Source organism: Pyxicephalus adspersus, chromosome 5 (assembly GCF_032062135.1).
Source record: "Pyxicephalus adspersus chromosome 5, UCB_Pads_2.0, whole genome shotgun sequence".
Classification (NCBI taxonomy): domain Eukaryota; kingdom Metazoa; phylum Chordata; class Amphibia; order Anura; family Pyxicephalidae; genus Pyxicephalus; species Pyxicephalus adspersus.
The window spans coordinates 67101054-67128959 of NC_092862.1; the positions used below are offsets into that span (position 1 = coordinate 67101054).

At 38.7% G+C, this 27906-nt stretch overlaps 1 protein-coding gene across 6 annotated transcripts; it reads right to left on the reverse strand.

Moving 5' to 3' along the window:
- Positions 1–1004: 1004 nt before the first annotated feature.
- Positions 1005–27906, reverse strand: ZCCHC2 (zinc finger CCHC-type containing 2). Of its 6 annotated transcripts, XM_072411820.1 has the most exons (15): positions 27112–27906; positions 19093–19198; positions 17009–17085; positions 15682–15753; positions 13866–13975; positions 12801–12892; positions 12100–12171; positions 11357–11411; positions 11075–11207; positions 10263–10318; positions 9786–9868; positions 7639–7767; positions 5080–6549; positions 4716–4788; positions 1005–4524 (listed from the first exon to the last, which is right to left on the reverse strand). In XM_072411820.1, exons 1-14 carry the CDS (start codon positions 27760–27762, stop codon positions 4757–4759), a joined length of 3138 nt encoding a protein of 1045 aa, XP_072267921.1. In that variant the 5' UTR covers positions 27763–27906; the 3' UTR covers positions 1005–4524; positions 4716–4756. The 6 variants fall into 6 exon arrangements, 5 of the variants coding, with proteins under 5 accessions (XP_072267921.1, XP_072267919.1, XP_072267918.1 ...); XM_072411818.1 differs by lacking the exon at positions 4716–4788 and having other exon boundaries at positions 10263–10315; XM_072411817.1 differs by lacking the exon at positions 4716–4788.

Consider the following 27906-nt stretch of genomic DNA (forward strand, 5'->3'; position numbering starts at 1 on the left):
GTCCGATATCAGCCCTGAGCCGATTATCAGACGAGAACCATTGCATGTGTGTTACAAGTACTTTTATTACAGTACTTGTAATAAAAGAGGAATAGACTGCAGAGATGGAGATATATTCCTGCCCCTGTACAAAGCATTGGTCAGAACACATCTGGAATATGCAGTCTGACTTTGGGCACCAGTTCACAAAAAGGAGATTGTTGAATTGGAGAGAGTGCAGAGAATGGCAACTAAACTAATAAAAGGAATGGGGGAGCGCAGCTATGAGGAGAGATTAGCTGAACTGAATCTATTCTCCCTTGAGAAGAGATGTTTAAGGGGGAATATGATCACCCTGTATAAATATATAAATGGTCCATATAGAGAACTTTCTTCCCCATTATTCACTTTGAGATCGTCACAAAGAACAAGAGGGCACTCTTTGCGTCTCGAGGAAAAGAAGTTAAATCTCCGGATAAGGAAGGGATTCTTCACTGTAAGGTCTGTGAAAATGTGGATTAGGCTCCCTCAGGAAGTAGTTTCAGCAACTACTATAGATTGCTTTAAGAAAAAGCTGGATGTTTTTCTAGAAGCACAGACTATAACTGGATATTAAGGATTTAAAGATAACAGTGACTGTTGATTTGGGGGGACATTCGGTTGCCTCATGGAATCAGGAAGGAATGTTTTTCCCGTTGAAGCAAATTGTACCATTTTTTTGCCTTCCTCTGTCACATAGTAGTGGTTGTCTCATATGTCTCCCTAGTGGTTGAACTTGATGGACTTATGTCTTTTTCCAACCTGACTTACTATGTAACACTATTGTTAAAAATAAATATTCCATGTGTGTCCCTTCTTAGTTTGGAAGTCTTAAATATCAAGATATACTACAATACAAAAAAATAAATAACTAATGAGGTGGTGTGTATTCATACACCCTTACATGATGTGTATGTATCCATTGATAAAATGAGCCCCCCCCCCCCCACCTTACAATATTTAAATAAGACAACATGTACACAGAATGCTTTCCTGTTTTTTTATTGCTGTTAATTCAATGAAATAAGTTTGCATAAAATTCAAAATCTTTTCTAGAAATATAAGTAACCTTTCCAGTACATAACAATTGAAATATCAAAGAATATGGTAAACATACAAATAAAGAGAAGGCAACACTTCACGCGAAGTATTGTAGAATCCTCCTGTCTCCTTGTTGCTGCTTTAATCCTTGCTGCTTAACCTAACCAAGGAGGAATCCTGTTCTACCTTCACTGTGTTCAATCATATCCAAAAATACCTAGATCAAATAAAATATTTATAAGATTATTTTCTTCCTCTTAAATTAAAGCTTTTTGTGTACTTTTAAGTCAACTACACATTTTGCCATCTTTCCACATCAGATGTTGATGCAGTGTAACTGGGGTGGACAAAAATAGTTTAAATCAAGATATCATCTACATATATAAATTTTTTTTTCAAGTTTTGAAAATCATGAAGCGACTTTGCAACAAGATCTTACACACTTAAAAACATTTTCTATATGGTCTTAGTTACCATATTTCCATTTTACATATCTGTCTATATAATAAGCTTACATTTACCTGCTGTGAAAGAATATAATTAGGACCTACAAAAAAAATAAAACATCTGCAAAGAAAAGAAAAATTCTTCCCAGCAAATGGAATTTAGAGGAATGCACAAAAAGAACAACATGGCAATATAATGCTGGTAAATGGCTGCTGTTCGACACAGAATACACACTTATCTCCCAGATAACCTCAGTGCACAAGGGTATGTCAAGCATTATCTGGAACCAAGAAATTGTAGTGCATATATTGGCTTTGTTAAAAATATATATATATATAGAAACTGTAAAACAGCAGCAATTGTCTTATGAGGACAAGACAGTGGGTAAGGACAGACTGGTGACCACATTATGCTTCCACTCATCAAAAGAAAACCTGAACTATGTGGGAAACACAAAGGCAGCCATTAAGGACCTCTACTCCTTAAATTGTTAGTAGCCTGGTCTTTATGTTGATATATTAGCTATGCTGCTTTGCATCAGACTTGTAATAATGCAGATAAGGAAGTTCTGACTACAAATACATGGTTATCCAGGGACATATATTTAGAAGACATGAAAATCAGAAACGCCAGGCAATAAGCATTTTCAGAACTTTTCTTCAATCTGATTATAGATCTAGCAGTGTTTCACTAAAATGTGGCATTTTGTAGAAAACAAAGTGTACACTCAAGTATAAACCAAGATGTTTGACAAATGACTGTAAAAAAATAAAAACAATCCCAGTTTATACTTGGGTCAGCACTGGTCATAACCACAATTGTCAAATTTAGGGAAGCTGCTATCACCAGCAATAGGTACACATTGGAGCAATCAGACGGAGCCCTTCCATTCATCACCAGGCAGGAGCTGTCCTAGCTGGGATTAACACTGAGGCCAAGTGTTTGGGGTAGATGTGGAGTGCAGTAACCAAGAACGAAAATGAATCCTAGAACTCTACATGTGCCCAATGCTATTTAGTATGTGATCAGTGTGGATGGACAGAGGTGGGGACCAAGACAAAACTTTGCACCCCAGTGGGGAAGGAAGTGTTGGGAGTCAGTGACGTGGGAGGAATGGTTTGGTGCACTAGAAGGACAATAGGAGGGGATGGGGAAGTAAATGAGTGACCTAGCAACTTCTAAAGAGAGGAATGAGAAAGTGTAGAAATGGAGGTGGGCAGTTCAGTGCTTGGTGGTAAAGGATACATCCATGAGCTCAGAACAGCTTTCACCCCCCATCTGGTTTTGATACAGATACTGTAGCCTGGTGAATTAGAAACCCGGACAAGGTATGCTTGGGGGGAGGGTGGGAAAACAACCAACCTTTCCAGGCAGCTCTTCATCACCCCCACCCTGTGGTCTCTCAGTGTAAATCTAAGTAGTTGTGAATTTCCTATCGTTTCTACCACCCACCGCTCTCCCTGCATTTCCTTCCTCCACTTTGTCATTTAGTCTCATAGCCAATATACTGCTAAGCAAGCAGTTTGCTGGACAATTATAAACATGCAAAATGTTGGGCCAGCCTACCCTCTCTTCTTTAGCCATGATGAGGAAGAACACCCAGAAGCCTTGACAATGCTGTGCACACTGGCGGGCTTCTAAGGAAAGTGCACATAAGACAGGGATGCATGATGGAGAAAGACTTTACACAAACTAAATTTTGTGCCCTATGTTTATACCCGTGTCATTATAGGTTTCCTTTTTATGTAAAAGTACGTACCTTGATTTATATTCGGGTATATAGGGTACCAGACTTGTGATAGGGAAAAGGTGCTTTCCCACATATACTGACAATTTTCTGACAAATATGGGTCACACACTTGGCAGATTTCAGTTTAGACAACTGAAACATGCAAAAATGACACTTTCAATCACCCTAAAGAACATAAAAATAATCAAACTTTCACATTATGAGATATGCTCAGTGGTAGATTTGAAAAAAAAATACAATTAAATAGCAACTCTGCTACTCTTGCAAATACCAAGAATAGTCTTCAAACTTACAGACTGAAACTTCTCATACTTAAATACTGTTATACATTTTGAGCATTAAATAAATTAGGCTTGGATATGCTGTACAGAAGCAACGCTGTGTTCTGCCACAAAGATAATCCAAATAGACTGCATAGACAGAACATTTCTGTCTAAATTCAACAGCAGTCAGATAAGCTTAAAGAAAAACCTATAACATAGGTTATTTTGTTTTCTAGAAAATAAAAAATACATATCAATCAAACGTCAAACTGTTGCAGTTAACATAACAGCAGATGCAAAGGTGATCTCCGCATCAACAGGATCATTTTGTTACAATATATCTTCCAAGTCAGCATCTGAAATGGAATTCAGATTTCTCATAGGCTGTTTTGACTTGGAGGCATTACCGCTTACTTTTTTATAGGCTTGGTTTTACCTAAGAAATACATAAAACTCAGAAAAGGTGAAGAAAGGCATCTTCAATATGCTTGAAAACGTTTTTTTCTTCCTGTTGCACGCCAGCTGCGAGCTTTACATAATCATACATTGTGCATTGGACAGAAGATGCACTACAGATGCAGATCAGTCATAGGAATAAACAAGGGAACAGTCAATAAAACGGGGACATTTAGAATTTAGCACAACATTTGGGGGGGTTCCTCCTCTTCACCGTTTCCTTCACACTGTTGATCCAAACATCCAAGACATTTTGCCACTCATCTTCATGTAAGGCTTTGGCCTGGTAAAACAGGCGTGCTATGGGCACTTCTTTTCAGTTCAAAGTACACAATTCATGGCACAGAAAGGGGCTTCTTGTAATCTTGAAGTTGTGGTAAATGCTTTAGCTCCTAAACCCATCATGAAAAGGAAAGTGAAACTTCCATATGGTAACTTTACAAGTGGATTCAATGTACATTTATTTTTTTGTGGACTGGTGTCAGTCAGCAGAATCCAAAGAATCATGAGAGGGATTAGGGAGAGGTGCATACCTCAGCCTGAAAGTGCCTAAAACAGGAAAGAGAACTTCTGAGTCAATGTTCACAAACTAGAAAAGTTCAACAAAAATATTTATGGGGCAAAGAAGCACAAAATCAAAAAGGCACTTTGTCAGTGGATGATTGAGCATCACACAGTTGCTATAGTAACACATTGTGGAAGCCCCATAATAACAGCTTTAAACTTAAAAAACTGCTTACTTCTTATGGGGGGGCAGATTTCCAGACCCCAAATATTCCCTTCATTTCTTCAGGTGGCTACACAAGTCAAACACTATAAATTTGTAATACAACACAAAACATGGAGTTACAGAGGCACAGAAATTTTAAATTATTAGAGACACAAAAATACAAACCAACAAATACAAGGGGACTTGGCCAGCTTCATATTGATTTTTAGCCAATGGTCAGAATGATTCATTAGAATGGTTTACACCATTGTGGCTGGCAAAGTGGGAGAGCAAGACACACACGCGCGCACACACACCTAAATCACAATCATTATGCTGGACAGAAGAAACAAGCAAAATTTAGAAACAAGTCCTCTGCGGAGTATCACGATTACCTTGCTGATTGGCCTCCATGGGTGGCTGCTTACAGTCCTGTGCATAATGACCAGCTACCCCACAGTTGAAGCATGAGATATTGCCATTTTTCTTAGCCACTGATCCATTAGCATTGCCTACTACATTGGTTGCTGGGTAAATTGGGTACAACCTAGCAAAACCTGCCATCTGCTGCATACCATAGTTGGCCTGACCACCAAGCACAGGTTCATGCATTAGTCCATTGGAATAGGGAGGCTGATGCAGGAAGACCGGATAGTGTGTTCCGTTGCTCTGGTGTGCTTGGTTGAGGTAGGTGCTATTGCAGATTGATGGTATAGGAAAGGGAAATGGAACGCGTGTGAACATCTGTCCAGGGATTGGGTTAGGATAATAGTAACTGCCCATTGGTACACCGCAACCGCATCGACGTCCGCAAGAGCCACATGCGCCAGGGCCCATTTGCTGTGGTGGTAAAAGTGTCCCATTTGTGCTAGTGTTACCAACTGCAGCACTTATAAAAGAAGTGCTATCACTCTGTGCAGTACTATGGGTCAATGCAGGGCTTGGGCTGGGTGCAGGACCAGGGCTATGGGTAGGAACAGTTAGAGGAACGGCAGACTGCACCTGACCCATACAGTTTGTTGGCTGAGGAGCAGCAGTGGCAGCAGCATTCAGCAAATTGCTATTAGGGGTAGGTAACACTCCATTTGAAAGTGATGGTCCAGTAAGTGGGTAGGGGACTGTTGAAGGTGCTGGGGTCAAATTAGTGCCTGAAAGAACCAACTTCATAGTGGTAGCTGGAGATGCGATCCCCACCTTTCCATCCAGGTGAGGCACTACTTGATTAAGACTTGCTACTTGTGAAATGGTTTTATTGGGAAGTTCTGAAGCAGTCACAGGAGATGCTGCAAAGCCCCCATGGGTATGAATTGTAATAAATCCAGCACTGGCAGTCCCAAGTCCCATATTAGTCTGTGTAGATCCATTTACACTACAAGCCTCCGCTGACCCCTGAGTAGGTACTTTTAGCCTTTGAATTGGCATTTGCAAAGCAGGGCTGTTTGGTGAGCAGTTTCTTGGAAGAAAAGTGGAAGTGGCAGACATTGGGGATGTCAGTATATCGACACACTTCTCCGTTTCGCCTGTGGCAGAGGCTACAGCGGAAACACCAATTCCAAGGGAACTCTGATGAATCATTTCTCTCATGGGGGGCATAGGAATAGGGCTGACTATCATACCCAGAGTTTTTCCTTCGGTTGGAAGTGGATGCCCAGGCTCTAACTTTTCAACATTAGTTGGCATCATGCAGTGCAATGCAGGTAAAATAGAAAACTGTGGAAAGTTGCGACTGTTCAAGGATTCACCAACAATACTTTCTTCATTACTGGTATGATGGTTAGATAACTTGGCCGATGATTTATTGACCGATCCAAAAGTTGGGAATCCAAGAACATGTTTGCCTGAATCCTCAGAGTTGCTGTCAGTATCTGTTAAATAATAAAACAGAAATTAGATTAAGGAAGGTCATATGCAGGACTATGTCAAACTAAAGTTAGCAGTTGTATGTGATACAAAGGCAATATTTTAAAAAAGTAAAATAGTCAATAGTAAAATAGTACAACAGTGTGTCAGATGGGAGGGGGGAAAAATAAAATAAAAGGCATGGGAACAGGATTGTTTTATAAAATAAATTAAATAAAAACTGCTTATACACATTTTCTTAAAAAAGTAATATATGGGTTTTGTATTTACTAATTGAAAAATTGTGTTGGCTCTCATTTACAAGAAAACCACTATACCCATATGAATAAATGATCGATCATTTCTTGGGACTACACACACATTGCATAAATATTTATGTGTATATATAAAAATGGTTTAAAAGTGCAGATTGAAAAAGGTGGCAAAGAGGAGGGAGAAGGAGGATAGGATAAAAGGTAAAAGATTAACAAAAGTTGTTTTTAAAGGCAACACTTAGGGGAAGAAAAAGGATTTCACCCTAATAAGTTAACTCACACTAAACAAAATTCAGGTTTGAAGATTGTGAAGAGTCAAATACAATCAAGATGCAATACAATTTCGTTGGAGGATACAGATACGATCAATTAACTGAATGTCTACAATAGTTCCTTGTACCATTCATCCAAAAATTTCTGCTCTTAAAGCTTTGATGAGTTTTTGACTGGGTGAACATAGGCAATTTTTGTTAGTTCGACCATTCTAATAAAATATTCAGCAATCATTACACCTTTAGTTGCAGGAAACCATGATTGTACAAAATTTGGAGACATTGCAAATGGGAGCTGTAATGGTTTCTAACATGCTAAGCTCCACTATATGTATAATGATCAGCCTTTAACAATTGAGTAGTAGTAGAGTGGTACTAACAAATTGCCTATGTGCCTAAATGCCATATTACATAAACAAAAATAAAATAAAAACATCTGCAAAAGTTATTATTCAATAATAATCTTAGTCTGAGGATAGCTCTAAAATCTGCCTGTGTCCTAGCATCATGCTAATATTACACTGAATCCATTCTCCCATTCAAACAAGCTGCCCCTCTTGGTGCCAACCTCTGTCTTTCTCTTCTTCACTTTCAAAGCTCTCCCTCCTGTTATGGCAGGGGCTAGGTGGGGAACTGTAACTCTCAGAAGAGGTCTCTCCACACGTTTCATGCCCTGACCCAACTTCCAGTGTTGGATCTAAAAATAAAGAGACAAACAAATGCTCTTTCAAACATTTTAGCCTAAAGAATACCCAGAACCAGTAAGTGCTTAAGAGAAGAAAACCACCACTGAAGTCCGATGAAAATTGTAATCTTAACTGGATTTACAGAGATGCAAACCCATATAAAAATTATATACAGTTGAGTACAAAGGGTAAACTACTTTATATCAGCAAAGAGTGGATTGGTGGTGCATGGGGATATGAGAGCAGTGCACAGATATCATCAGCATGTCTTGGAAATATGGTACAAATAACTATGAGGCTGTGCTATCTTTAATGTAAGAGTTGCTTTCTACAGAGCCATAAAGGAGATAGAAGCATTGGCTACAAACCCCCGGCCCCCTTCCCCCCCCAAGCTCCACCAATCCAAGCATGCACACACAGCAACACAATACTAGATTTTTAGATGACTGCAGTAGTTTTACCAATTCCAAAATGTTAGGAAACTTAAATAGGATTAGATTAGGAGCACATAAGCCTTTTTTAGGCATTTGGGAGTTGGATCTTGTGCAGTGTAAAGCAGCAGGTGATTTCCTTTTATTTAGGGTTATCAGAGATAGGGGAGTCTCCATTACTAATCTCAATGCATATCATCACGCATACTATCTCAAGAGGTATGTAGATACAGAATTGCTAAATTCACAAAACATTTTGTAAACTATCACCTTTCCAATAAATAGGCTTTGGATATCCTGTTGGGGAAAAAAATGAACATGTAGTATAATCAAATGTGAAAAAGCTTATGGTCAACTTAAAGACAAAAGGAATGAATACACAGGCATGCACACCTAATCTGCAACCATTTAACAAGTTAAATTATACAGTTTTTATTTGGTCTTTTTTTATTTGTCATACATTCTTCAGCAACGATGAAGTTGCAGTAAACTGGTTAAAGGGTATTTGCACCATTCTACTTACTGCTAGAATCAATTTAATGGTATTTATCACTAGGATAGTACTGCATTGCATTACTATTTAGCCCAGTTTGCAGTGTAGGACAGTACAGTGAAATGAAAAACAGGATAATAGCACTTTCTGTAAAATGTCTAAGTACCAAGGGCATGATTATAAACAGAGGTGGTAGTCGAGGGGTAGGGAGTGATGCATGTCATCCATTATCCAGGATAGGCCTACAGGACGTAGCTTTCCCCGCTATCAGAGGAAACAATGATTCTGAATATCCATTTCTCAAATCAGCCATGCTGTTAAAGTCAGAGACCTTGAGGCAGGATCATAAAATGGACCTGGAGACAGGAGTCTGAATTCGGGGGAGCCAAAAGAGTTTTTGCATGGAGCTTTACAAAGTCAGCACAAAACCACATATCCCTAGTCCTAAGCAATCAGAATTTTCAGAAATCCATCCAATCTTGATCTCCCAAAGCAGGGAGTTAAAAAAGTTAAAGCAACCATATTTTCTATTCTGCGTTAAAAACTATTTTGAGGAGCTCCATGAAACAAACCCAAGTTAAATCTATTTCAAAATGAAGTGCCAAAAGGTTACAATTAGGTTTAGGAAAATTGGATTGGGTTACATTTTGGAATATATTTCTACATGTAATGTTCAGGATGAGTCAGTAAGTTAATACTCATTTTTGGAACATAACAAGTGCATAGGTCATGTGAAAGAAACCGCTGATGTGCCGCAATTTATGGTGATAAAACATTTGTGTCAAACGTGAATGTTACTCCTTAAATGCCTATAATATAGGCACTATTTGATTTTGCCCCAAATGCCATCAAGCAGCTAGTTCCCCACAAACTTGCTGGCTAGGTCAAGCTGGAAGGAATTTATTCCTTCACTCTCAAACCATGCTATAGAGCCAAAGATTGCACCAGTACAGATAATCTTATAAAAAAGGAAGAGGTTACGACAATCAAAAAAAAATAAATGAAACACACACGAAAATAAATGTTACATGTTAATAGTATATTAAATATAATTTACTGTAACACAAGAATTCACAAAATCAGTGAAAAGCCACATTGAACTTACCCTTCAAAGAAATACTCCGAGAGTTCTGAGAAGATTTAACACCATTTGTTTTGCATGTCAGCCGACTATCTTTCGGATTATTTCTGTTTAAAGCACAGGGCTCAAGTTAGAATGTATAAGGAAGCAAAGCATTAAAATAAATATATTTTCCTTTTTTTCAACAACCTAGAAGTTATAAAATGGCAAATAGCTCAAAACAAAAAGAACTTTTACAAAACAAAGTCTCCCTTGCACTGACAAAAATGGGGGATGTTGTTATAGTTTGTATTGACAATGGAAAAGTCACCTTACAAGGCCTACAGCAAGTATCGCTACAACAAAGAATAGCCGAAAAATCTTAACAGTCAATAAACCAATTAAACAGTAAATATTAAAAACAACAATTAAAAATACAAAATGGGTTAGTCTTGTGTTTTTAAAACCTCCAAGGCATATTATAAAATATACATGCAGAAATCACAATAAATATAGAACTACCTTTCCATATTTTCCCGGCTTACTAAATGTGAGCTGCGTTTCTCCAAAGTGCGCTGCTGAGAAAACAGAAACAGGTAAACTACAGTTTGGAAGTTTACCAACCTTGTACCAAGATCCCCTACTACAGATAGTAACTGATGAAACAAGAAGCAATCAATGGTAAAATGATCAAAAGATTTCCATTTTTTTAAGTTAACAAGAAAATACATTACTATGAATGCAATACTTCTAAAAGGACAGATTCTGTATGTAATTTAAAAACGACCAAATACAGCTCAGGCACCTGTGCACAAGGTCTATTACCCATTTAAACACCTCAATTAATACATATTCCCATCTTCTCTATATGAAAACAGCAGACAGTCATCAATATGTGAAACCCCTTTTTATTATTTTATGCTTTTAGTCCTATATATTAACGTTTTTCAATGTTATTAAATATTTTTTATAATACGTACGAAATAACGTTTGACACGCTTTTAAACATTTTTCACAATGTTCCAATTATCTTTGCTTGGGGTAAAGTATTTATTATTAATCAGCAAATTCTATTGCAACTACCAGTTTTCATTTTTTCTGAATGTCGCTAAAGTAAACAGGTACTCTACGTGGGGAAAAGCAGTTCAGATGTCGAGGGAGCATCAAGCTTCAGTTGTAAATGTTTGACAATTTGTTCCATTTTGTCCACAGCTACAGAGGTTAGCATGGATTTCTTCTAAACATTTACAATTTGGTAAAATATGTAAATATATAAATAATAATATGTAAATATTTGCAAGTTATAAAGCAGGTCCATGCAATGCAGCTCTTACCTGGTGTCCATCCTTTAAAAAGCGCGAAGGATGCAGAGGATCTTTACATTCGCTCTTCCTCCAGTCTGTTCCATTTTGTTCAAGTCGTGAGATATGACCAGGGTCAATGGATGAGCTTTTTACAGCAACGGAACTGTTGCAAAAGATAAATATAAAAAATGCAGCCGTTACTCTAAAATGCCAAAAAAAAAAAAAACCACACTATTCCCCAAAAATTACCATCAATATATTAGTGTTGGCACTATGAAAATTTTATAGTATAATTAAAGAAAATTAACTTACTTTGTAACCAGACCTTTTCCTGATTTCTTGTAGCCTGTTGTGTGGTGCATACCATCTAACAAGAGAGGACGTGTTAGATCAAACTATAAAATGTCATGGATTATCATGAAACACCATTTATAAAATGAGTTCCTAATGGTCTTACTAGTATCCTTGTTAATACTGGCACTATACTGGTAATCTAGAATATCCAGGAAGCATTGCTGCATCTTCAAGCAAAATCCCACGAAAGTGGACGGGACCGGTCTTTACCCAAGGAGAGCAGTACAGAGCTGCAGAAGTGCAGGATTGATATCTGCATCTTTCTGTGGGAAAAGACGGGAGAACTGCCATAGCCCTAGAATATGACCTCCAATTTCTGACCAAACTGTCATGAGTATATGAGACTATGCTGGCATCATGCAGCTCGATTAGCAATACCAAAATTGGTAGGATTGCTATTGAGCCCGTTCTCTTCACGAATGAAAGCAAGTGCACACTAAACACATGTAACAGATGTAAAGTCTGGAGATGCTGTGATGAACATTAGGCTGTTTACGGGCGTGTCTGTGGGTGGCATAACCTTGAAGGGCTGCACATACCCCCATGTGCTCACTAAAAATACCCTGACTGCTGTTAAGTTTCAGCATGTAAGATTAGACCCATTGTCAGACCTTTGTTGAAAAAAGTGTGTAGGTATAAAGAAAAAAATAAATATAAAAGGAGGTGGTAGAAATGAGATTTACCAAGTCCAGACATCTTACCTTCCTCTTGACTGGAAGTCTCAGAGCTGTCTTCAGAAGTCTTGCAACACTTAGATCCTGCCTGTAAATGACCTAGTAACAAACAGGAATAAATGTTGTGACCCATATTACATTTACAAGTTGATCATAAAAATTACCAGCCTAACTTACTTAAAACATATCCTCACGTCTGTTACCTGAGACATTTAACATTATAAACGCAACTTTGTGATAGAAATTTGGACTAACTGCAGAATGCTGGAATGGATCAATGGCATAGATCTATGGCTAGACACTAGTGCAGGAACCTTGTATGCAACCTACATTCAACATTATGAACTGTCAGAAATCACAACCGCTACATTAGGAAAAAAACAGCAGATTAGGACAGCTGGAAATGACATGATTTGAAAATGGGTAATTAAATATAATTTCAGTATTCCTGCTGCAAAGCCCAGTCATATTGTAATTAATTTTAACCCTTGGAAAATGCAGTGTCAGATATCCTCACCTAAATCCAGTAACGATAGATTATTTCTGGCATTTGCAGCACGAGTTTATAATAATGTTGCCTAAAGTTTATGATAAGCGCACCTTAACTTGTGTTACATTACAAGTAATATTTTACAGGTTCAATATAATTTTCAATAAATCCAAAACAAATTGATTCACCAAGAGAAGCTGAAGTACCTGATATATCCATATATTTTTTTTAAACTTACTGGGATGTCCAGATTCTGTCGAGACATTATGAAAGAACCTGTACACTCTATGGTTCTGCAGGAGCGCCTTGGACGGAGATGAAAATATTTGCCTGGAAGAACACAAAAATGAAAACCAAGCATATTATGATAAGATATACACTATTTGTAGATTTAATCACAATTCAACAGACACTGCTTATATTGTATGCTTTTGTTAAGCATAAAATAAATTAGAGCCCATTAATAAAAGAAGCCTTCCCAAATTATATAGTATGGTATAACGTAAAAACATCAAAAATAAATGCAGTCAGGTGCAAGTTTAGACTGGACATGTCCTTAAAGCATACCCATAACATACCTATACTCACAAAATCAACTTTGGTTTATGGATAACATAATCCCAAGTTTTAGTCATCTGAATACTTTTTTTTTCAGCTTGGTTTTACATTTAAACATCAAAAACAAGTTCTGCCCCCACCCCCCAGGTGGGTCCACCGCCTAGGCAGAGAGGTGCAATCTGGGAAATGTCATCCGTGGTGGGCGTGTTTCTAATCCCCTCCCACTGTCCTAATTATGCAGATTTGCCTAAAACTCTCAGGTCACTCAGTGCAACAGCTCTGTCTGCAGCTGCTTCCTGCTTGTTTCAGCCTGTGAGCTCTGCATGCAAAGAGGGGGGAGAAGAAGTTGCCAGTCACAAGCTGGCCACTTCTAAACACTTCACGAATCATTATATATTGCATGGATACAAGCTGGCCTAGCCAGTGCCACCAGGGAAGACTAACATTTTAGTGCAACAAGAATAGATTAATAAATGAAAGACTAGTTTTTGAGTATAGTTCCTCTTTAACTTGGATATTTCTGTTACAATGTTGACCTTTGTGCATAGTTTAAAATACATAGAAAATATTCATCAAGTAACTAAACAAGGACGGTGTATAGAAAAAATATATATTACACACGCATGTGTATCTATGATATAGAATATATATATATATATATATATATATATATATATATATATATATACACACACACACACATACATACATTTAAAATGTGGGGGGGGGGGAACACACAACTTACTGCACTATAGGCTCCAAGTCTGAATACTGATGCTCCTCTTTCCTTTTTCCTAGCTGTAAGGCATCTATTATAGTCTTATCAATATGTTCATTGGACAGCTCCTTTGGAAGCTGATGAGAAATTGAAAAATTACTATGGTTATTATGATTGTTAGAAGTCCCAAAAAGATATATAATATATTTGCATCAAGAATGGGGGCAAAATACCCAATTGCTGCTCAAGGATGATCAGTACATACAGAAAGTGACTCGTGCAAATGTTTTGAATGATTTTATATAATGCAACAGAATGGCTGGACAGTCTAGCAAGCAAACGTAAATATTTTGCATTCATTACAATCGTTTTTTTGTTTTTTTTTTTATAGCCTCCTACCAACAGCAATTGCACACACTTTTTTTTACAGAATATTTAGGAGCCCCAGTCCTCTTTCCATCAACTCTCTTCAAAACTCGATGAGATTAAACACGCCTAATCTTTCATAACTGTATTTGTACCAGTCGGGAGTTAGATCAATTTTGAAGCATCTGGAATGGAAGTTGTACTGTCTCCTAATAAAAGTAAGTTGTTCTGAAAACATACAGTATTAAAAATAGTTCACCGCTGTAGTAGGCCCACTGTGGAGTTGTCACTACTATGAAGATCGTCTGAGTTATTTGTAATCCGGATTATTGTTGGTTTATGAAAAATTATTAATTTGATAGAATTTTTACATTTTGGATTGGTGTCGATATAAATTTACTCAGGGTTATGCAGTAAGATTACATTCTACATATAAATGTCCCCTGCACACAGGGGAGATTTGGGCAAGCAGAGGTGTTCACTACCCCATGCCTGCAATCTATTTTTATAGCTATATTCCAAGAATAAACAACATTTATGTTTTACAAGTATTTTTTCAGTTCATGTAGTTTAATTGATGGTTTTAAAGAAGCAAATGATGTAGTTTATATTTTAGAACGAGTTGTTCCTGATCCTCATTATGTCTGCAAGTACTTAAAAATGTATTGCCTCCTGATTAAGACAATAAAAGTTTGTTTTCATTTTTTGTGTTTTAGTTTAAAATCTAGACAAACTTCACTGGTTTACATGCTGGCATTTAAAGGCTGGTCGATAGGGTGGAGTGTCAGGTTCCTGGCCAGGAGTTCTAGTTCCCAAAAGCAGACCCCATCTTCATATAACTTTACCATGGCTGAGCTTTGGCAGTGATGAAATATTGTTTCAATCGACATGGAATATTAGCATATATCAGCAAATTAAACTTAAAGGAGTTAGAGATACCATAAAATGTTGGATGGTTTTCGTACTGACTCCACAGCCCTGGTTAGATCTCTGGCTTGCCTTAATTGGGAACCAGTAGCTTATACTAGTGAAAAGTTACGTTGAAAGTTCTTATCCATGTCAACCTAACAGAAAAGCAGCAGCCACCAAATTAATTCTAGGACACAAACTTTTACATATAAAACACAAACTTACACAATGTCCACTGCTTTCTGGCAGACAATTTTCTCTAACTGTATACTATACAAAGTTTAATTCTAAATGGATACAATGTTTTCCTTCACTTGGTTTTTGAAAGGCATTTTATGGGCTTAGAAATCAACAGGAACAGTTTAAAATACGGCAAAATTTTAACACAAGCACAACCAAAAGGCCAGTTTTTTTTTTTATATTTTTTATAGAAGAAAGAACAAATGGGGAGGTTGAAGACCTCTTTTGAGATCATTTTAGTAATTTATTAGTCAGGCCACCAAATGTCAATACTTTTTTCCCCTTTTTCAAAGCAACTTGTTTTTCAGTATCAGAAATTTGGCAATACCTTTAACAGGAATTCCAGCAATTCCCGATATGACTTTGTTACAGATGTTTTGGAATTATCTGACCAGGTTACCTAAAACAAAATAAAAAACAGACATGCTTAATTAATTTAGTCACAGACATCTGCCCTTCAGGCACAATTACAATCTAGCATAACGTACAATAAAACCATGTCTCCAAGTTATCCATGTAAAAGCACAATTCCCTTTACAGATTAGTGGTGGTAGCAGCTCTATATGGTATGCATGTTGTTGCCTACATGTTACATTTTATGTCAGGCAGAGTCTTCCTGCTCTATTTAATAAGTAGATGCCTATCTCCTGCTCCTCATACATTAAAAAAGGCACAATGGGGAGCCAAGGGCAACAATCTATAACTTAATACAAACTATTCTTTTAATTCCTACAGGCTACCCTAGTGTTGTTACTGACCATGTCCATGCCTTAGTGAGTGCAGTGTACTCATCCTCTGATGGCTGCTTCCAGAATGATAGCACACCTTGTCACAAGGCTCATATCATTCCAGATTGGTATAGGATAATGAAATTGGCCTTGAGAGCCACCAGATCTCAAAACAGAGAACCTTTGGAATAGCCAACGCATCTGTAGCAACTCTGTGGTGCCATCTTGTCATCATTATGGCTCAAACTTCCCAAGCAATGTTTCCAGCACCTTGTTGAATCTATGTCACAGAGAATTAGGGCAGTTGGTCCAACCTGATGCTAATAAAGTGGCCAGTGAGTGAATGTAAGTTTTAATGATTTTGTTATTATCTCTACCTCTATACCATTGTCAGGATTTCTACCTAGCAGGGATTAAAGCTAAAGTCTACATACACAAAGGTTTTACATGCCAAACGGTTTGAATTTCTGCCCACTCAATTCTAAGGTTTACACAGAGCTGTCTGACAGCAAAGTCAACTTAGCAAACAGATTTTTCTCTGCTGCAGGTAAATATGCCTTTAGTCACCTCCCCACTTTTAAACTATCTAAAAACCAAAAAAAAAAAATTAAAATTATATATAAATTTTTTTTTGGTTATGCTTTTAACACTACAAATTGCCAGCAAGAGTTTTGATGACAACAGAAAAAGCAGAATGTTTGCCTGACAACCTGGCTATTTATAGGGAGATCCAACATTCACTTGTCTAAAATCACCACAGATAGCAGGCATCTTCTACAGCTTGTTTGGTAAAAGTGAAACTACTACAGGGAGCCTTTTTCTGCTTTCAACCCAAGAAACCAAATTTAGGTCTTGGGCCTGCCAGTAACATGCCCAAACTTCAAGAAGCCGAATGCTTGCATTATCTAAAAAAAGCCATACACCCACCTCAAATGTGTATTCCGTGTTCTTGTCAGCTCTCCTCCTCTGCACATGTTTAAAACTGATGTTCTCGATATGTACAGCTGTAAATGAGCAAAAATAAATATGAAAGGACTAAGTGCATTCTACATACTTTAACCATTTGAGTCCATGACCCTTTTTTTTGTTACAGCACATTTTTATCTTTAAACTTCTGCTATCTACCCTAATACAACACATCGTCGGCTCTGAGCTACTGGTACTAAGTTGTACTATGAAGTGGTACTACTGGTACTGGCAATGGACTAGCATATAAAAAAAATATTTTTTTTAATTGAAAATGGGTAAAAAAAATAGGGTAGGCTTTAATTTTTACCAACAACTTTTACATAATTTGGGGTCATGCAGTTAAATCCAATATCATTTAGATCATTTAACACAACTGTTTGCAACGGAGGAAAAATTTGGTAGGAGCACTGTTCTTTTGTTGTAAAAAGAAATCCCAGGACTCAAATAGTTACATTCTGTCACAACTAGTGAGAAAAATTAATTGCATATTTTTGGAGATCTTGAGTACTTTATAAATTGACAAATGTCTAACGTCCACACCAAAGCAGACCAATAAGTATCTCTATACCTCCTGATTCATTCCGTACCGTTTTCAGTTGAAGGTAGCAAAGAATTTCAAGTACCAGCCACTTCATGGCAGAAAAGAGCAGGAAGCACCAAGTTCTCAAAATGCCATAACACAATTCTTTTTCTGGCAACATCTCGGCAGCAGCAGAAACAGCAGTCCATACCTATGAGTTTTATTATCTCACTAGCAAGGGTGTGCCATTATAGAAGGTAAAGAGGGCAAAAGCTGTCACCAAGGACAGAGTTGAACATTTCTACATGGCCCTAAAAGCCGTTTGCAAGAAGGCTCAGGTTTCAATGATGCCATGTTATACTTGTTAAGCCCAGCTTGCCTTTATTATGTGCAATAACATACCATTCTATAGGGAGATGATCTCTATATACACTTTGGGACTGCGATGGCAAATAAAGCTTGTTGATCTAACTTACATCTGATGAGAGATCATTATTGATGAATTCAACCTGAATTTAACTTCCAACGTGAATTAATTAAATTGCTGGGAAAAGCAGCAGTTCTTGCAGTAACAAAAGCCTCTGTGCTCTTATTTAGCCACCTTCACTTATTCTCAGCACCTTTTATGCTCTTCTGGCCTTTGAGCTGACAGTTCACAGATAACAGGAAAAAAAAACACTCTGCTTATGTAGCAAGGCTTTTCTGACAAGAGCTTTTGTTTCAGAATGGACTGGCTGTTAACCTCCCCAGAGGTAAGGCCGAGTGTGACTCGGGGTAAAAAATAAAAAAAAATCCACTGAAAGTGGAAAAAATAAATAAATAAATAAAAATTGAAAAAAAATACACTTACCGGATCCTATCGGCATCCTCCAGGGTCCTGCGATCCTCTGGCCACATGCTCTTGCTCGATCTGTCCCCCGGCAAGCGCCACAACGTTCCCCGGCGGTTCCCGGTGAGGTCATTGCATACAGCCGTCGTTAGGGGCGCAGCGGGAATGTCTAAATATTTTATCTCGCATTCAATACAAAAATAACTGTATTGAATGCAATACACTGAATGTATATGTCTAAAAGCCATACATTGTCTTTCATGAAAATGTATTTTACAGTATAATAGTATGAGTATATTAAAGTTTGAGACACCAAATCATGTCAAAGTTTATTAGAATATTAATTTTTTTAAATTTATTATTTTGACATGATTTTGTGTTTCAAACTTTATTATACTCTATACTATTATATTATACTATAAAATAGATTTTCATAAAAAAAAAAAAAAAAAAAAAAACGCTTTTAAACATATAAATCTGGAAAAATGAACCGCCCAGGAGGTTAAACTAATCGGAGCTTTTGATAGGCAATACAATTTGTCAAAACAACAAACAAGCCGCAGGGGGCACAAAGTAGTATATTGCTTAGTCTGACAGCAGAACCCAGCAGATTTCACCAAGAATGGGTTATGTAAAAGGAACACATGAATATAAAAAGGATTACAAAGACACTTTTTTTCTTACTATACATACCTTCTTGTTGAAGGCTGTGAGATGCATTAGTGGCTCCATTGTAGGTACCCATACTGCCATCTGCAACTTGTTTCTCACGATTTGGCAAGTACTCCTGTATATTTTCCTAAACAAAAAAAAAAATACATAAATTAAACCTGCTATGCTACCTTTAGATAATGCACAAAGTATCAATGAATACAAAGGTTAACAGGAATTCTAGCAAGTTTTCTACTGCTATTAAAACCACCAGTGGCTTCAACTCAAGAATACCTTATATAACAATATTTTTGCCTTCTCCTGAAGTAAGCGGTATGGATGGGCAGTGCATGCATGGGGTTAGTGATAAAGTGTCCCACCACGTTTGTCATAGTACATTTGTGATATGATACACAGGTACTTTACAAGTAATGCACCAACACACACATACACTAGAGGTAAAAACATGAGTTATAGTGAGTAACATGAGCTCATAAAAAATGTATAGGTTGCCTTATTGCAGTGTGCCTCAATGACCATGGGTAATGCACAGTCTGATCTCTCAACATTATGACACTACACAGTGTTGATGATCTAAGATTGGTTTGCCCATTAAGAAGGTTGGTAATTAACAGAAAAGGCGTAAAAACTAGAGAAAAACATCATACCAGGACTATGGAGACCAAGTAGCAGATCCAACTGCCTTAAAACAGAGTATAAGGTAACACCGCTGCTCAAAATAAAGTCAGACTGTTAAATCTACTATTAGGTACTTGCTGCATTACAGCTGAAAACCACTTATGGAGTTTAGTCTAATTTCTATATCAACTTTCTTCTTCTAAAGGCCCAGATTCATGATTATTCAGCAAACTACTTTATGGAGGCTTCTGAAGTGTCAGGTCAGCGAGGAGGGGGATTACAACTCTTAAGTCACATACACATGTCAGATTCTCACCCCATACGAACATTTGGGCTCGTTTCGGGCAAGAATCTGACATACGGTCGTCTGACCACTGTACAATGCACAAAAGCACATTGGAGTGCTCCTCACTGGTTCTACCCCTCTACTCTTCATGGATCAGAACGATGCTGTGTATACAGCGCTCATTCGTTTATCTGTCACTGGGAACGTTCATGAAAGAATTTTCAGTGACAAAAACTTAAAATGTGTACACTGCCTAACAGTTTGGTGGGGAAAACTCTGCAACCAAGGAAGACACTGCCAAGTTCACAGAGCTTTTGTCCCATCCCCTGAAAGTGGGTGTCTATATAATTAGTATTTAAAAAAAGTTACAAATAAATCTGAATGAATGTATAAAATTATTCAGGTCTAATGAATTAAGCACGTGTGTGTATAAGAAAAACTGTTGTATAAAGCGATACCAGTGAGGGAGAAGGGTTGTGGAAAAAAGCAATGGGAAGGGAAATGTATTGGTCAATATCTTATAGATGTAAAGAGGTTACCTTGAAGTAGTCTTAAAATTTTTAAAAATAAATGTAATTTTAGTTATATATGTACATGGACATTTCTGTTGGTAAGGCAGTGAATCAGTTTGCTGAACCAACTCAGCCTGTTAATCCAGAGACTACTGGTGGTTCATGGATGACAACAATGAAACAGTTACATGTTTTCCTTATGCAGAGAAACATTATGCTGACACAGACAGACACAAGGCAACACAAATCATGGGTCAATTATCCAGTCCTGGATAAGGTCTCATGCTGCCTGTCCGCAATATCATCATGGATGTCTGACCCATTCCTGAAACTCAACCTGGATAAAACAGAACTCAACATCATCATCATCATCCCCCCCTCAAATTCCATTTTTTCCCGACATATTTCTAACTGTTAATAACACTTTTTTTCATCCCTCCCACTAGGCATGTTGCCTGGGTGTCACCTTCGATTCTGCCCTCTCATTTACCCCTCATATTCAGAACATTTCCAAGTCCTGTCACTTTCATCTACACATCTCCAAAATCCACCCCTACCTGTCCCCTGGGACCACCAAACTCCTTTTACACGCTCTTATCTCTGGTCTGGACTACTGTAACCTCCTCCTCTCTGGTATTCCACTAACCCGACTCTCCCCTCTACAATCTATCATGAATGCTGCAGCCAGACTCATCCATCCTTCCCTCCGCTCCTCTTCCGCTACATCTCTTTGTAGTTCTCTTCATTGGCTTCCATTTCACCTTAGAATCAAATTCAAGCTTCTGTGCTTTGCCTTCAAATCCCTCCACAGTTATTGTCCCACTTACATTTCTGACCCGGTAAAAAAGTACTCCCCCAGCCGCTCTCTCCGCTCCTCCAATGATCTACTAATGACTTCCTCACTCATAACCTCATCACACGCACGGATACAAGACTTCTCTAGAGCTGCTCCAACTCTCTGGAATGGTCTTCCTCGTCCTATTCGGCTTGTTCCTACTTTCTGCTCATTTAAAAGAGCGCTCAAAACCCATTTTTTTCAAACTTGCTTACCCATCTGCATTTTCCTTTGAAACCATCACTACTTCCCACTACTACATATCTCCCATTCTATTGTGTGTTACTTCTCCCACCCACTAGATTGTAAGCTCTTCGGGGCAGGGTCCTCTCCTCCCGTATCACTGTCCGTATTAGTCTGTCATTTGCAACCCCTATTTATGTACAGCGCTGCATAATATGTTGGCACTATACAAAACCTGTTCATTAATATTATTAATAATAACTTGGCAATGTAAGTGGGTCAGGCAGGCTTCGGTGCAACAATCTGCTTTTGCAGTTTTGGCTAGATTTGTACTTTAAAGATAATGTTTATTATGTTTATTTTTTTACCTTCCTGTGTACAAATGATCCTGGAACCCCATAACTGAAAATAATTGAATACCAATAAATGAATGGGTCAGGTAAAGGAAAATAAAACTGGCAATTAAAAGGCTAGTTGATGCTGGATGATCAGCCCAGAAGTAAGGAAGGTTCTGACATGCTGCAGTTTCTAAAGTATTTTGTGATTAGCTTACTGGTGGAGAGAAATCACAGTAATCAGCTGTTAGTATAGGAGAGGAGCCTGTACAACAGTGCAGGGCTGAGGTCCAATCACAGAAGATAGCTGTCCTACCATTCCAATAGCCTGACTAACAGGATTGTTTTCATTTCCCTTTCAGAGTGGAACAAATTAAACAATGCATGACCCAAAATCAACAGTGTGTTCCTGCAAGTTCTTAGCTCTGTTATGTCACAGGAGGATTCCCTGCTCTCAGAGACAGCTGGAATGCAGGAGGATTCTGGAATAGGTCAGCTAGACAACCCATCTGCAGATGTTACAACACATTGCCTGCACAGGCCTGCTGCTAGTTTGAGGAAAACTTTAGCTACCTGTAAGCATTTTACAAAACTGATCACCGAAGGTTAAAATAGCAAATTGCTTAAATTACAAGTGCTGAAAACAGAGAAAAAAAAGTGGATACCACAGCAGCCCAGGACAGGGTAAAACATGTAAACGTGCATGTATTGCACATAAATATGGCATGAGTTTTAATGTTTTTATAAATGCTTTCAGTAAATGTCCCTTTTGCATACATATGTATTTTAGTGCCATTTCAGCTAGATTTTCAGTTTTGACAATTTTTTTCATTAAAGGAATTTTCTATCTCCAGTAAAGTTAATTTTAAATTGTTGATATTTAGACACCTTACTTGCAAGGCACTATTTCTGGAACTGTCAAACAAACTTTCGTATTAAACTTCCTTGTGAGTGAAGTCACCACCCTGGAACAGGTTCTAATAAAGGTTCTAGTATCGTAACAAGAGTTCTGTTGTGGAGATTCATTTCAGTGGCCATTATACCTCAAGAGTCATCCTAACACCATGTTAGGGTTTCAGGTTCTAGGGTATTGTATCTGTCAGAGCTACTAATAAATTTACAAATCTGCACACAACCTGTGCCCACTCCATGGCTTAACTGCAAAGCCCTTCACTCAGATATGTCTTTTTATAAATATATAAGGCAGAACAGTAGTAAGTAAACCTTTACTGACAGAAAACTGAAGCTACCACTACTTACCTAGTCTTGTGATTACAAACTGGCTTCAATATTCTAAATCAGAACTTTGAAATGAAGTCATTGTTCTGGGTTATTGTGAAATACTGACAGCAATGCTCCCAGGGAATTAGAATTTAGCATTTCTTTTTCTCAAAGACCTAATTTCCATTTAAAGCAGCCCTAAACCAGATATCAAAGCAGAGAGTAGCTGGTAAAGATTACATTTTGGTAGCTCTCTGTATTCAATAAGGCTCTAATAAATGTAAAACAGAAAAACCTTTATCATGAGATTATGTAAACTTCCATTATTGATCTGGTTCTAAAAAAAAAATACAGCTCACCTGGTTGGTGTTTGGATTTTCTGGTTTAAAAACTACTGAATCAGTGACAAAAAACAAGTACACACCTCAGCTGTTCAGTCAATTGATACAGCTCAGCCACATAATGCATCATGTTGCATGGTATTGGTTCTCAAAGCAGTGGCTGCACTTTTTTCTTGCATTTACCCTGGCAGTATTACCACTAACACTTCCTGTCCCAGGGTGACAGCCTAATTACAATTCTAAATCTATAAAGGAGCAGTTTTGCCACCCTTTGAAATATATATACCACCCCCTACCCTACACATAACCAAGGAAGGAGGTCCGATTAGGACTGAACACTGCTTTGGAATTAGGTGCAGCAGAAGTGTGGTATGCTTAAAGCTTCTCAAAAATATCAATAATTGTCATAGGAAATGATTTTTCACGATCCTTTCCAACAACAAAGGTACATACAGCACCATTCTGTTCAATGGAGAGGGGGAGAACAACGGAGCGGCACCCCGCTGTGCGCTCTCCCCCTTCTCTTGCATTACGATCGTTCGTCGTTCACCGTCAGTGGATCCACCAGGACACGCCAGATTTTCGTCCGATATCAGCCCTGAGCCACTAGATTTGTTTGCAGTATTTTTTGTACTTCCCACAAGGATATATTCAAAAATATCAAAATGGTACAAATCAAAGTTAATTTAAAGATTTTTAATTAGTGAATACCTGATTGTGCATGCAAACTCCATTACAAACATGTAAAAGCAGTGAGCAAGCTTCTGATGATAAAAAAGAGCAGTACATTTCTGAATGTTTAATCCATTTAGAGACTATGCAAGTAAGTACAAATAAATAAATGTTTATCTGTCAGAAAATGACTCGGCTCCTTATTTCCCCTTGTAACAAGGACATATAAAATTACTGAAATGCCAAGCCTTGGTGTCAGCCCTGCCCAACAATCTGGTAAACAACGAAACACTTCCCATTATTATAACCTCCACAACACTGACACTAATTGGTCATAGAGCCATTCCTAGATCCTAGGGTTACATAAATCCTCTCCAAGATCACTAGATCATTAGCACAGCAATACCCAGATATCCTCAAAACAAAAAATATTAGGTAATCAGGCTGTTCCTTCTTCCCAATTGGGCATTACGTTACTAACCTTTGAAGTGTCTGTTTTGTGGACCTGAACAATTCTATTTTAAATTAAAAAGAACTTCCACACGAACACACTAAGTCATTAACTAGACACCACTGCTGTGATACAATGCCAGTGTTACACAAGAAAGCTTTCCACTTTCCTCAGTGAAATCATCCTCTTGCTGGTCTTGAATGATGCAGAACTTAAAATGCTAGTGATTGATTAGCACTGGCCTTGCTAACAAGAAGATTACAAATGTCAAATATTTACAGCAATGTGTAGCCAGGAATAGCTAATCCAGAGCCCAGACACAAACTCTACTGAAAATCCGTAAAATTACTAAAAAATTAGTAGTTCATCAACAGACAACAACCAGTATGACTGGGCCTGAACAGTTCTGTAATAAAGAGGGGTCAAATGTTGCTACGCACGGCGCCATTTTCGTCTCTTCTTCATGCTCAGGGTTCTCCCCAGGCCCTTTTAGCTGGGTGCACCACCCGGCTGTTTTTGGGTGGTTACTAAAGAGTTTGGTCACAATACAGGGGCTGCCACCCACCTACAATTTCTTCCCACCCGGCTTAAAAAAATTTCTGGGTTAAGCACTGATGCTAAGTCACCTGACCCAGGCGCGATATCGGGTGACGTAGGATGAAAAGAAAAAAAATTTGCCAATTATACTGCACATGCGCGAGATCTGCAAATTTTTTTTCTCCCCACGAAAAGGCTTTTTCTGTGCATGCCTGAGATGCTCCAGCATGTGCAGAAGGAGCTCAGAGGAGCCTCCCGGGATGCCTGGCGTAAGTATCCCAGGAGGCTTTGCCCTCTCATTTTCCTAGGGGATCGAGAAATAGGGGGCGGTGCTGCCCCTTTAAAAAAAAAAACAAAATTCAATAAATACAATTTTTACCTCAAATAAAACGATTGTATACCCTTTTATGTAAAGTGAAAATTCTGAGTTTAGGTACGCTTTAAGTTCTCCAAGGCTGGAGAGGATACACTTTCATCAGTGAAGCTGTGTAATCCAGCAAACCCGGAATAGATTTCCTAAAACTCAATCGCTATTTGTTAGCAAATGTTTTCACTCCTGGACCAGTTGCATTCCAGGTTTGCTGGATCACCTAGCTTCACTGATGAAAGTGTATCCTCTCCAGCCCTGGGGAACTTTAATAAATCAGAGGCTATATCTTTCATATATGTTTTATTGAATAAATAAATCTGGATTTTTTTTATATGTTCATGTCTTACTTTCAGGCATCAAAGCGATAAAATATATATTTTGAAGGATAAATTTTTTTTCTTATACTCACTGTTGGCATGTACTTTCCTACCGGTATCAGTTCTAGTTTGTACAATAACAGATACAACATTAGAAAAGATTTACCTAAATAAAACTTATGTATTTCATTCAAAATTTGAAGATTTCCATTTATATCCCAGAGATAGGAAAAGTGAGGAGGATATTCTCACATCCCTACCCAATGAAAATTACCCGGGGACAACTAAGAATGCTCCATGACGTCCCGCTTGGGTCCCAATGGTCACCAGGACAAACAGAAAATGTGTGGCGCAGGGAGAGACCTGGACAACCGGGCATAGGAGATGAGAATCTTCACACAAACCGAGTAAATATTAACTGATTAACCAATCGCTCAATACTCAATCATCTAAAGATGATACAAGTAAACAGGAATCTTCAAATTGTATAAATATTTATCCAATTATCTAAAACATTCACCCGATTGGATAATAGACGTTAAACACAATGTGAAGAATCCTATTTCCTTTAACAAATAAGCCTCACAAAGATGCAAAATCGATAATTTGGCCTCAATCTATTTTATAATTCTCCCTATTGGTGCCCTGTTTTCTATAAGTGGAAAGTGGTGTAAATTAGTCTTGGGAAATTATAACGCGCCATTACAAATAGCAGTAACTTGCACAAAAAATAAATAAATCAGCAGCACACATTAAAATGGGTTAAATGTGCCAATAAAAATATTTGGCCTTTAAGCACCACAATATGATTATTTATTATTGTAAGGCCCCAATGGAATTCTGGAACTGTGATAGTGACAACACGGATCACTTTCACCAAAAGTGCCTTCTCTTTTCGTCCAATCACAGTGCTCCTTGTATTCTGTGAATGCCCAGCAATTGGCCAAGGAGAGATGGCGAGTACAAATGATTGGCTGTTCTATTGAATTGGAGCACCAGAAGTACAGTTCTATGAGGGGGGGTGGTGGTTATGGGTGTAACTGTAACAGGTCATTTTTATTTTAGTATTTTAAAATAAAATCATTGCGCTTTTTTTTTTTATTTCAAATAAATGCAGCTAAATTTTGTTGAAGATAAAAATAATAAAAGTGGCCAGCTTACTAAACATATAAGAAAACCTGCTCCCTGGGATTTGTAGTCCCCCAGAAGGGCGCAGCTCTCACCCTTGGTAAATCCCAGGCAGGTTGTCTCAGCCCAGATTAGTATGGCAGCCATGTTCCGGAACACACCATGGCGGTGCTGTGACAGGGGGTGTGATGAAGGTAGGTGCCCGCTGTCTCCATAGTAACCATTGCCACTTACCTCAGAGCGGCTCTTCGTGCACAAGGCCTCCCGGAGCTGCTCCAGACGTTCCCGCAGGGTGACCCTCTGGTGAAAGGAGAAGGCCGGGTGCAGGGAAGCCATGGTGAAGAGCAGCAGCAATTCCTCCCGAGAAGCTGCCCGCTCCCCCGGCTTCATCTCTCCGTCCTCCCAGGCCTCCAGCAGGCGTTCAGCCCCCATGGCCGGCAGCAACAGGAGGCGGTACAGGCGGCCGGCTACCTCCCGGTTCTCGGAGCTGAGCAGCGCCAGGCAGATGATTAGCTTGGAGCGGGAGGCCCGGTCACTGACATCCCCCAGGCCGGCCTCTCCCCCCAGCCCATTAGCCCTGGTCTCACAGTCCCGCAGATAATGGCAGTCCTTCCGAGCCAGGTCCTCCAGACAGGAGCCCAGAAAGCGCAGCTCCAGCGGGTTACACAAGCCAAGCAAGCCGCAGGCGAACTCCAACCTCTGAGCTGGGCCCAGCGACTGCACGAACCACTCATACACCGCCTCACGCTGCAACGAGGCCGCCGGGCACTCGCGTAGGGCACAGGGACGAGAACACATGCCGCTAGCCCGCTCCTCCTCGTCGTCCTCCTCTTCATCCGATGCCCTGTGTTTGCTTTTCCTCGGCGGAAGCTTCATCTTCAGCATTATCGGCTCGTCCAGCCGTGCAGCATCCGAAATCTCAGGCCCGCACAGCCGTTGCCATGGGCCAATCACAGTGCAGGCTGAGTAAGAAGCGGGCGCTGGGCGTGTGGGGGGAGGGGTCTACAAGCGACTTCCAGAACGCTCGTT

Bases quoted from the DNA above. Each gene is read 5' to 3' on its own strand.
- ZCCHC2 (XM_072411817.1), bottom strand. From the start codon at position 27,762: ATGCTGAAGATGAAGCTTCCGCCGAGGAAAAGCAAACACAGGGCATCG. The intron at 11,412-12,099 runs GTAAGATGTCTG...CTCTCTTGTTAG, and splicing joins GACTTCCAGTCAAGAGGAAG to ATGGTATGCACCACACAACA. The intron at 9,869-10,262 runs GTAGTTCTATAT...TGCTTTAAACAG, and splicing joins AGCCGGGAAAATATGGAAAG to AAATAATCCGAAAGATAGTC.